An 11,722-nucleotide genomic window follows, 5' to 3' on the forward strand; every position below is an offset into this window, starting at 1 on the left:
GATGGGATTTAGAAATTTTTTTTCTTTGAAACATCTTGGATCTCTGTGGGCTTTAGTGGTGTTTGCCCAAATCAGACAGTACAGCTTCCGAAGAGTCATCTTAAATTTGTGTGGTCAAAAAAAAAAAAAAAAATCTCTTCCTGGAGGGCGAAGAGGTGTTCCGCATCAGCTGCTCTGTGCCTGGCTGCCTGCGGGCTGTTGTCCCCAGCTGATCCAGACGCCTCCTGTCCCTCCTGTCCCTCCTGTCCCTCCTGTCCCTCCTGTCCCTCCTGTCCCTCCTGTCCCTCCTGTCCCTCCTGTCCCTCCTGTCCCGGTTCCGGCCAGGATGAGCACAGGTTTAGCAGGGCGGCCGAATCGCAGGACGAGCCTGCTCCGCTCGCCGTGCGAGTGCTCTCGCTCCTGCCAGGGCTCCTGTGCGACGCTGCCAGGGGGATGCGAGTCGGGATGTGGATTTAGCCTTCCACATAGCTCTAATCCCATAGCACCTTTACTGTCACTTCTACAAACTTCTTCTTTTGCTGGTTGCTTTTTAACCAGCTGGAAACTTCTAGGAAAGGTTTCTTTTTCACGTGAACTTGCAAAGTATAGCTTCACTTTAGAATCATGCTCAATCTGGGTAAGTGGGATATTATGTGTGAGGTCGTATCTCTTGTGGTTGTTCTTTTTTTGAAATGACTTTTCAGGCCTTTTAGGGGTGTTTTTACCCAGGTTTGTTTTTTTTCAGTTTTTGGGTGTTTTTGGTTTTTAATAAACCTGCCACATTTTTGTGAGTCAAAGCAGGAAGAGAGGACAATGCTTGAAAATTAGTGTATCCAAAGAACAGAGGTATTTGCTACTTTAAATTATTTTGCCTGGAATAAGCGTTTAGATTTGTTGTCTTCCTGCGTTTAACCCTCAGCTGCTCTTCTACAAGTGTTTCCAGGCCTTGATGTTCTGTTGGTGTGGGGCCCGGGGCTTTATGGCAAGCAGGTTCGGAGCTACACTGACTGCTGGAACCAACGTCACGCAGTTCTGAGCTTAGTGATTTTTCCGCTCCCCAAACACGTGAGCAGGAACCCAAGACTGGTGATCTGTTGAGATGAAAGCTTCCCAGGTATTAAGATAAATGCATCCTACCAGATCGTTACTCAAATGGAAAGAAGCTACAGAGCTGAAGGTGTCTGTCAGGAAAAGTGAGCATATAAAGCATGCAAACGCAAGAACATTTTTACATAAAAGCAACATAAATAGTAGATATGTCACATAATCATCAGATCACACGGATTAGTGCGCCTCATTCACATTCTGGTACTCTTAACCGCTTTTTCAGTTTTACTATAGTGCAAGGATTCCCAAACTTGGATTTGCTTGGGGCTGGCCAAGAGTGGCAGCGGCAGTGAGTATGTGCAGCGTGAGCTCAGGTGTGTCCCACCGCGCTCCCGAAGGCCCCAGGTCGGCTCTGCCGGAGTGCAGCGCTCAGCAGGACTGAGGGTGCGGTGGAGGGACGGGCTCTGCACCGCCACCCCCCACCCCTGCCCCTGCTCTGGGTACAGGCAGGTCTCATAGCTCAGGTGTCCAAGGAAACCAGCTCCGAGCACTGGAGAGCCTGGTGGGGGGGGAGATGGTGACCGAGTGGTTCTCTTGTATGAGTGCATCAACCCGAGTGCCACGCTGGGCGTGAGCCGACGTCCCTGCGCGGATGCGCGTGCTGCCGCAGCTCTGCTCCCCCTCCTGCTCATCCACGCTGCCCCCAGCCCTCCCTCCCTACAGAGGCAGCAGCGGCTCCTGTCTTTATGCAGGGCAAGACAAAAGTCAGCGGGGAAGCGTTTGGCACTTAACGCAGCGTTCACTGCCCAGACATCCATTCCCTGTTTCCTCCAGGTCAGCAGAGAATCAGGAACTGCCACCGCCATGCTCTTGGCAGAGAGCAGCACGTGTACCGCTTTTAAGTGGTTTGCATATCACCAGTGGTACACCACAGTTTGGGAACCCCTGGTATAGTATAATTATATTTCTACAATCATGCGACCTCACATTTTTAAATAACACACGAGCACGAGGAATCAAATTGAGGGTTTTTTTTACCTTAACTTTCCCATTTCCTGACCTTTGAGTGCTTAGCTGTGCAGCTGTAATATTGCAGTAAATATTCGGAAGCTTTGAATTTCTAGGATGGGGACAAGAACTAGAATAAAGGGGAATTAGAGATGCGGGTAATAGGAGAAGAGACAATAATACAAAACAAGACATAAAAATGAGAGTGTTTTTGCTTTTTGTTATGCATAAATACTGCTGGGGTGCTGTGCAGGAGGCAGGGTTTAGGAAGAGTGGTTTCAAAATCCAGTTCAGTAAAGCCAGATGAGTTTTCTTAGTGTGAAGTTGGTGAAAAATTAACACGAAGAAAACCACGCACGCCTACTGAAATTGTAACTGTGTACTTAAATGTGATCTGCTATTTTGATGTTTGAAAGCTACCGCAGTCAGTAATATCTGCATAACTGGTATTAAGGAATAAAACACCTGAGATTTGGATCCTGTAGTGAGAAATGTGGGGCGTCCCAGCTAATGAGAACTGACCGAGGAAGCGCTAATATTTCCTTAGCTGCCGCAGAGCTGCGCGTACGCAGGGTTGTGGCGTATTTAGTAGCCCGCTGGTACTGGGAGCGTTTGCCCGCACCTGCTGCCTTAGGGTGGAAAAGGGAGCAGGTTTTGTTCTGCTCCACAACAAAAAGAAATTTAATTTAATACACATAATCTCTACGCCTTAACAACAAAACACACACACATGCGCACGTTTCCCCCCCGCCCCTGCCCCCGGAAAACCCAAAGAAACCCTTTGACTTAAGAGTTCCCAACGTGCTATTTTAGAGGCGAGAGAAGTAGGATGCAAGATCCGTGGGAGGTGCCTGAGGGTGGCTTGAAGCAAAGCTGGGGGCCCTGGGGGGGTGGTGGGGGGGCGCTGGCCTGTTACCCGCACTCGAGCGGTTCCGCGCTCGTGCCCCGGAGTGCTCTTAACAGCCCGGCTGAGTTCCCAAGATCGATCCGGGTCCCCTGTGAAGGCGATCACGTAGTCGTGCCTTGCAACTCTCCTGTTGCCTCCCTGTTCCTAGGGAGGCTGGTTCCCCGTTGATAAAGTAGTTGGAATACTTAACTTTTTTGGTTTTTTTTTCCTGGCAGCTGTCAATTTGATTGTCAATTTGAATGGGGAAACATTTCTTTCTGGCGGTTTTGATGTCCATGTAGAAAATAATTCATTCTCAGTTGCTTCCCATTCAAGTTAATTTGCTTAATTGAATTGAACTTTTACATGAAATATTGTGCTTTTTATTTGCTAGGTTCTCTCCTATGGGTGTAGATCACATGAGTGGGCTTTCTGGTGTAAATGTTCCAGGAAACGCATCTTCTGGCTGGTGTATCTTCATCTACAACCTTGGTCAAGATGCTGATGAGGGAATCCTCTGGCAGATGTTTGGCCCCTTTGGTGCGGTTACCAATGTGAAAGTTATTCGAGATTTCAACACCAACAAGTGCAAAGGTTTTGGTTTTGTGACCATGACAAACTATGAAGAAGCTGCAATGGCCATAGCAAGTCTTAATGGCTACCGCCTGGGGGACAAAATCTTACAGGTTTCCTTCAAAACCAACAAGTCCCACAAATAACTTGCTCGTGCTTTTTTGTATGGAATAGATAATTGAGTGACAGAAGTTGAAACATTTTTGTTAGTGTAAAACTCATTTTGCGCCAATTTTCACAAGTGTTTGTCTTAGTCTAAATGAGAAGTGAAAAAGGTTTTATATTCTGGGATGCAACTGACATGTTCAAATGTTTGAAATCCCACAATGTCAGACCAATTTTAAGTTCCTTTAAGTTATTTCATTTAAAACACGTTAAAAATCCCCTGAAATCTTAAGTAGATTGCATTAACTAGACCCTCTGGATGGTGGTAAAATTGAAGCATGCTTTCACTTATGAGACTAACATTTGTTCCATTGAATGTTGTCTGCAAAAACTGGAATTTTCTGAAAAATATCAGGCTGAATTCCTTAATTTTCTTGTTTTTTATGTTGTTGTTTTTTTCTTACCCATTCCCCTGACCTTCTCTACCCCCCAGACACAGTAGTATGGAAGAAGAGTGGAGAAATACTAATGTTTTAGTTGCCAGTAAATTGTTTGATGGATTAATATGCATTACTACGTATCTAGAGTTGAGGATTAGGCTTTTTAAAGTCAAGGTCTTGTAAGTAGTAGCATGCCAGCATAACTTTTAACACCATTGATGAGGTAAGTTGCACACTGAGCAGTGGCCGAGCTGTCAAAATTCAAAGGTTTTTTTAGAAACGTGACTTTTTAAAGCCCACTTGCTAACAGGAACGGACCAAAGAGTTTCAAAGAAACTCCGGGAAGATTTCAGAGTCAAAATGAAACCTCCAAAACGAGAGTGTGAATATATGTTGCTACTTTATCAAACCGAATCTCTTCTGTCCAAATATTTAATGCATGGTGCACTACTTACTGGTACATTATAATGCAGCCAGATACTTACTCATTCTCAAAGATCATTATAGTTTGAATTCCTTTGGTAGTTCTATTTTGTAAAGAGGAAAAAAAAAAAAGAAAAAAAAAAAAGAAAAACCAGTTATAAACATTTGAGCATTGTATTTCTCGCATCCCTTCTAATGAGTGCTAGATTTTTCTATTTTAATAGGATTTTGTTTTGACAACTAGCTTTACCTATTGAACACTCAGCAGAAAAGTACTTACTACTTGCAAGTTAGATATTAACAAAAAAACCCTTTGATTTGTAGATTTAAAGATTAATCCCCCAAGTTTTCTGCAGACTGCCTTGAAACTTTGAGTTGTTCTGTTTCTGTTAATTTTCTTTTGCTTTTTTGTGTTTTTTGTTTGTTTTTACTTTTGCATTTAAGAACATTAAATTTGATTTTGTTTTGCTCAAATTTTGTTTTGTTTTTTATTTTCTATTATTTTTTTGCTAAGTATTGCACAAAGTGTCCAGCTTTCAAAGAGTGATGTTTTAAAGAACCGTAGCTCCTCTTTTAAGAGTTTTAAGTTACTCCTTTGACAGATGAGTAGAGGCGAAAGAGCCGTGAAACGAGAGCGCTACAATAAATGTGTCGCGTAGAGACGGGTGTAACCCCGCAGGGGTTCTTTGGTAGGAGGCCTGGCAAGGATTGCTCTGGCAGATAAAGGCTGCGTGAGGGTGCTGTGCACGACTAGAGGCTTGGCTGGGCAACGTGCAGGTCTAGTTCGGTTGCCAGAAGGTAGAGCCAACGCGAAACTGGGGAGAGCGGCAGTTTTACCGCACTGTCTCCTTTTCTTGTGTGTGAACCTCCACCAGTCCCCAAGTTTATTTTCAAATTCCAGAGGCCGTTCTGTGCCGCCTGCTCGTATCGCTCCATCCTTAGCCGACCTTGCCTTGTCTTCGCAATCATTTCTTCCTCGCTCCGCAGGCTTGCGCAGCCTGAAGTCTGCATCGGCGCGACGCTGAGGAGCAGCTGAGCCAGCTGCCCGTCCCCAGCCCCTTCAGCGCCGTCCGGGAAACGCGGCTGCTGCTCTTTCTGGAGCAGCCTGGGGCACGCGGTGAGCGGCCGCCCACGGGTTTTGAGCTCGTGTGCAGTGAGTGTAAGTGGGATTTTTGCTATTAACGCGTCCAGCCTTGCCTTTCCTGACAGTCCTGTTCCTTCCTTTGGAGAAGCTTGATGCTGTGAGACGGTGGCAACCAACCAACTGCCACCCCCAAAATGTGCTTTCTGGCTGGCCGGTCCAGTGCCTGTTCCAGGTGTTTCCACCAATTTACCATCGTTTATCACTTCAAGCAATACGTCTTTTCTGTGTGCAAGGAGAGATTCAGAAGCATTCGGGGGATTTGGAGATCCATAACTGCGGTATGGAGGAATCCTCTCGCTGCGTCCCATTGCCTCCTGACCTCGTGCTCCTCTTCCACCAGCCTGGCTCTGCAATCGTTTCCAGTTTCCTGTCACTCTTTCTTGCCTTATTTCATATAAGGTTAATTTTCAAACTAAACGGGTGTTGCCGTTTTAGTGCAGCGTTTAGGTGGAGGTTCGGACTTCCAACAAATGACACCCTCAATATGACTTTGCCTCTGGGATCGTTCCGGGCGTGCTGGAATCAGCAGCGCACTGCTGGGAGCTCACCAGCTCTTTTTTTTTTCTTTTTTCTTTTTTAAAGAAAAAAACCTCTTCTTGGAGATTTTTGGGCATCACTGTCCATCTGACTGCTTCCCTGTTTTTCCATCTCTCGTTCTTTGCTACATAAGAAGGAAGGGCAGGATAGTGTTTCAGTAGTGGTATTAAAACATCTCTTTTAGGAGACATCTGATCCCAGCTTCCTTTGACAGTTGCTCTGAAAATAGTTACGAGGCAATTCATGCGAGTAAAGCACAGTCAGAAAAAAGGAGGAAAAAAAAAAAATCACACTAAAATGTGAAGATCTGATCCCAGAAGTGGTGTGTGGTCTGCACCGTTTTAACAGTCAATCAATGTTGGCATAAATACTTGAAGTCAAGAAAAAATGTGTGTGTGTTCTTGATGCTTTTGGTCCTAAACCATAGCCCGTGCATCCTATTAGTAAAGACCAAAAGGAAACTTCTGGAAGCGGAAACTAAGTTCTAACAACACGTAATCTGCCCGCAGTTTTTCCAGCCCAAAAGGGATGGGCGACTGGCTTCCTTACCGCGTCGTCCTGCTTACCCTCCTTTGAGGCTCCCTCCCTTGAAACAGGTTTGTTTGAGGGATTTTGGCCTCTTAATCCTCAGAGAGTTTAGAAAAACTGCGGATGCGTCCTGCTTTCTCATCCTTTAGTTTGGTGAAATACAGATGTTTCTTTCAGGTGACACTTCTGTCTCAGTCCGCGCTTCCCAATCTCTCTGAAACCAAGGGCCTGTCTCAAACCAGGGGGCTCCCGCGTTTCCTGTGGGATGCGGTAGGCTCAATGACATGGCGAGTTCTGGAAAGTCTTGGCTGCTGGACTGGGACGTGATGGTCAGATTTTAAAGAGCTGGATTTGATGGTCCATGCTGGAGCTGTGCTACAGGGAACAGCCGCGCTGGGAATGTTTTGGGGTCCTTTAGAATAGCTTGGAAGCCTCACAGGACGCCCCCCGGTACCTGCTTCCGAAGGATCAGGTCTAATTCCTCATGAAAACACATCGTTGTGGCCACGCTGCTCGTGCAGGCTCTCGCGTGGAGATGTCGAAGGGAATCCCGGTGTCTCAGGGGACAGGGCATGGCTTTTTGTGCCAGCGTTTCTGAAGGGATCCATCTGGCTTTTGTCAGCCTGCACTTGGGTGGCGCCAGTTCCTTTACACTCTGCTGATCAGACACATAAACATGGTGACAAAATGAGAAGTTTATCTGCCTGTGTTTAAAAAAAAAAAAAAAAAGTGGGGGGGCAGGGGGGAGAGAGAAGGCTTTTTCATCGACCTTACGGCCGGGGTAACAAGCCTCAGAGTCTCAGATCTGCCGACGGGGAATACAAAGACCAGTGATCCTGTTGTCAGGCTTCAGCTGGGCTCTGTTGCTTTGTGTCCAAAGCTCACTTTGCTTTCAGAGGAGAGAACTTGCTCGTGTGGGAGCGCCGAGCAGAGAGCGGCCTCCGCTGCTGTGGCTGTTCCCCCCCGTGGGTGGCCGGGGCTGTCCCTGCACTGTCTCCTCTGGGAGGGACTCTGCAAACGGGGCACCTTCGAGCCTTGGCTTCTGCGGCGACAAAACGACTTACCGTGCGAGGCAGGGTCACACCGCGGGGCGGCAGCCGCCTTCGGGACTCCGAGTGGAAGCCAATTTATCTTTTTCAGGAAATGTTACCAGCTGTCGAATATCTGCTGTTACTTTAATTATTGCTTTGTCACTTTTCGCTTTTGAATCACTTTGTATTCTCTTGGTATTTCTTCTGAAAGGGAAGCTCTGCTGCCCTCACTCGGTACCTGTCCTTTTCTTGACTGTTTTTCCAAATACTTGCTGTGTCTGGCGCTCGGCAGAGGCTCTTCCCAGCCCAAGACGTGGCTGCTGAACGTGCTTGTTACAAGGCTGCTTCCAAAATTACACGAGCAGGCTTCGTTCTTTGCAAGACTGTGGAGTTTCACTCTAAAAACGAGGCAATGCCTAGTTAAGAGCAAAACTGTCCTGCCTGTGGTTGAAGACCACCTCCAGACTTCTCTGAAGATGTTCTGAGCTTGAGTTGTGTGGTACAGAATTTGGGGGGGGGGGGGGGGAATAAAAAAAAAAATAAAAAAAAATCAGGTTTTCTTAGTATGTAAAAAACAATGAGTTTCGTCAAAGTTAAAATTCCTTGAAGGCATTGTTCAGACTTGGTCTTTTCCAGTCTGTTGATTTATTAATAAGTTTTTATTCCTGCTCAGTAACTTACATTTGCTTCCCAGATCTCCACTATGAATGGAATTCGCCCCTGTGCAGAAAGTTAGCCGCAAGCCTAAGGACAGTTTGAACCTTCTGTTAACCATTTGCAGATAGGGAAATGTCACAGCAAATACCGAAAAGGAGCCGAATGTTGCTGTGTACTTTGTCTAAGCTGGCAGAGGCAAGGACAGGCCTTCAGATGAGGAGATGGCGACATCAGCAAAGCTATAAACACGAGCAGGACCGAAGCAGCGTAGTGCGGTCAGTTCGCTTGTGATTCCGTCTTTAGACGGTGTCCGCGTCCTAAAGCGTTGCGTTTTATTTCATTCTTCGAGCTACGTCCTCATAAAGTCTGGCTCCCTTGAGGCGCTGTGCCCCGCTCCTGCGCGTAGCGGGAGGGACCGGAGCCCGTGCAGGAGCGGTGCCTCCCGCGCCCGCCTCGGGCCAAGCCCTTCGCCTCTGCTGTAGGTCTGGGACCGAGGAGGACTTGAGGACCCATCTCTTAGGGTGGAAGGAGAAGGCAGGACCCACCACTGTCCAGAGCAGTGTCCCCGTAGTGGTGTGTATCCACACGTCTTTTTTCCTTCCCTTTGGTTATGTTTTTTCAGTACGTCTGTATCATGAGGGCATGAAAACCACCGAAAACTCAGAGACACACAAGCCACTAAAGTGTCCGGGGGCGAGTTGGTCGGTTTATGGTCACCTTCTGTTGTCCGGCTGACGAGAGGGTGTCAGCATGGACAGGACACCTGTTTTTGTAGGGACACTGAACGTTGTAGTAATGTTTTTTATGCAAAGCAATGAAAAGTCTTTACAAGTGGGGGGAAAAAAAATTAAAAAATTGGCACGGCTACATTTATAGAAAGATTGTTCAGCAGTTGAAACCAAAATGATGAAATAACTGTAAAGGTGATCCATTATTTTGAATGTTAAGTTTTGGGAATGAATAGTCCCTAAGGTCCTTAAACATTTATTATAATTTTATGTTGCTTTAATGTTCTGGGTAAGGTCAATAAAGTAGAGATTCTTCAAATATTTCAGGAGAGATTTTTTTTCAGTGTATTCTAAACTGTAATATCTAAAGTTACTTTTTGGATAGTTTCTAGTTACGTATGTGCTTTTAAAAAAAAAAAAAACAACTTGGAGAATGTCCCCACACTTACTTTTTTATCAAAATAAACAGGTCTTATAATAAAATAAACTGCTTATTGAAAGTAAGGTCCTGTGATACATCCACCTGCAAAACGTTAGGGTTTGGGGGAGGTTTTTTTTTTTAAGATCTGCTTTTTGTGCTCGGGGTTCGATCACAGAGGCCAAACGCAGAGCGGTCTGTCCTGGCGCTGCCTCTGTCACAAGGTGGCCGCGGTTTTGACTTCCGTGATGAGGAAGCTTGTCCTTCGTTACGCTGTCAGTGAAGCACCTTGTTGTAACGTCTCTGCTTTTAGGTCTTCGAAGAATAGCCGCAGGGTGAAGGGACCAAAGTCACATTTAGCGTAAGAAAACACAGCTCCCCGCGAGCTCCCGTGGTGGAGCTGCGCTTGGCTTTTTTCCAAGATCTCCATTTGTCACCCTGTGATCTACTTTACTCTCGATGTTTGGAAGCAGAAGAGTCTTTGTGCCGTAGGCAAGTTCCTCTGAGGTAGCTCTGCGCTTCTCAGTGCTGGATACTCAGCGCGATAGAACTGATAAATACGAAGACCGAAAGGCTAGCGTTTATTTTCGAGGGTTATTATACCTCATTGCTTTTCTATTTGTTAATTTAAAAGCCGCGGAGTTCCTGAAAAGGGTGGCGTGTTACCTCCCTCTTGCTTGTCAGAGCCGGGACCGGCGTGTTCTGCGACTTCTCCGGGCCATGGCCGGCAGAATTGGGACTGGCCCTTAACTTTTTAAAGCGTCTGCTCTTAGATGCGTCAGGCGCGGCCGCGTGCCTGGGGCCGCTCTGCTGTAGTGGTCGTGTGTAGGAAAGCTTAAACGAAACGTGAAGTGTCGCTTTCTCCTCCCGCGTGATTTAAAAGCCAGTTGAAGCCTTTACGATCCCTAAAGCAAAAGGTGACGCCCAGGGAGCGGATCTGACCCTAAATCCTGGTGGTGTTTTCTTCCCTCTTGCTGCGGTTCTTTGTTCTATATCCCACTTGGTCAAACGCTTAGAGGTTGAGCTAGAAATATTTTTCTGTTGAGTGGAATTTTCAGCACTTAAATTCTTTTTGGTGATAACGATGGGAAATCAGTACTAGTCGAACTGCCACCTGAAACCTGGAAAAATTGCTACTGTGTTCACTTTTTAGAGTCTCTATTCTCCTACTATTGTTCCTCGTTTTTAAACGTTTTGGAGCAACTTTTGGGTGGAACAGCTGAACTTTTTCACTTGGTCATTGAGAAGAAAATGACTTGAGACATTTGAAACATAAGTTGGGATAAACCTTTATTTGACCAGTAATTTTGAATAATACTGTACTTCTAGTCTTTTTCTTAATTTAATTTCCCTTAACTTATGTAATCTTTTGTTTATAAATTAATCTGTTTGTGGGACAGAAGGTTTTACCAATTGTTTTCCATACTGTACAGTATATGGTTAAACATTTTGTATATTTAGTGTGTTTTTAAGTTATTGATTTGTTTTATATCAAATAATTTATTTTTCAGGTACCATTTTCATTTAAACTTTGTTTTTACATGGGTTTATTTTAAATAAAGTATGACACTGCTTTCCAAATGTCTAAAATGAAGTTGAATCCCATTGTGTTATTTTGAGACTACTGCTGTAAATTAACTTATTTTAGAAATAACTGCAAACCTGTACCGAGTTCATACTTTGGTTGTGCTTCGGTTCAAGTGCTTGGAAATTTTCTGCGATGATTTTTGAGCAATTGGAAAAACGGGAATTTTCATATTGAAACAGTTCGAAGATTTGTTGAATGAAGCAGCGGCTTTGTAGAATCCTGTGGATGGAATTATGAGCATTGTTTTCTATATGGTATTTTCAAAATTAAAGAAACAACGCCTAGATATTTTATGCTAGTGTTACTACTGAAATGAAATTATCTGTCAATAGTGCAAAGGAGTTTTGTACTTTCGCCACATGTTCATTGCCGGTTTTGTTGAGTACTTGCTTGGAACATGCTCACGATGTTTTTAAATGATCCATGATGAAAGGTGATGTACTTCAAAATAGAATTAGGCGTTTACTTAATTGTTCATATTTTGTCTTTCTTTTCCTGCAGGAATTGGATTATTATTGTGCAATTTGGAATTTGACATTTTTTTCAGAAGAATCTGAACTGTGTTCATGGCTAGGCTAATGGAGCTTACTCCGCTAAAGGTTTTGTCACTTGTAGCCTTATTAGAAAGAC

The 11,722-nt window shown here is 45.0% G+C and overlaps 1 protein-coding gene across 5 annotated transcripts in view; it reads left to right on the forward strand.

Annotated features, from left to right (window-relative positions):
* Positions 1-4,935, forward strand: part of ELAVL1 (ELAV like RNA binding protein 1) — a 46,201-nt gene extending 41,266 nt beyond the window's left edge. For all 5 annotated transcript variants that reach the window (XM_074566081.1, XM_074566079.1, XM_074566077.1 and 2 more), the window contains one exon: positions 3,315-4,935. In XM_074566081.1, coding sequence (XP_074422182.1) covers positions 3,315-3,639 — 325 coding nt within the window. In that variant the 3' untranslated portion in view covers positions 3,640-4,935. The remainder of the gene's footprint in view (positions 1-3,314) is intronic.
* Positions 4,936-11,722: the final 6,787 nt, after the last annotated feature.

This window comes from Larus michahellis, chromosome 23 (genome assembly GCF_964199755.1).
Source record: "Larus michahellis chromosome 23, bLarMic1.1, whole genome shotgun sequence".
Classification (NCBI taxonomy): domain Eukaryota; kingdom Metazoa; phylum Chordata; class Aves; order Charadriiformes; family Laridae; genus Larus; species Larus michahellis.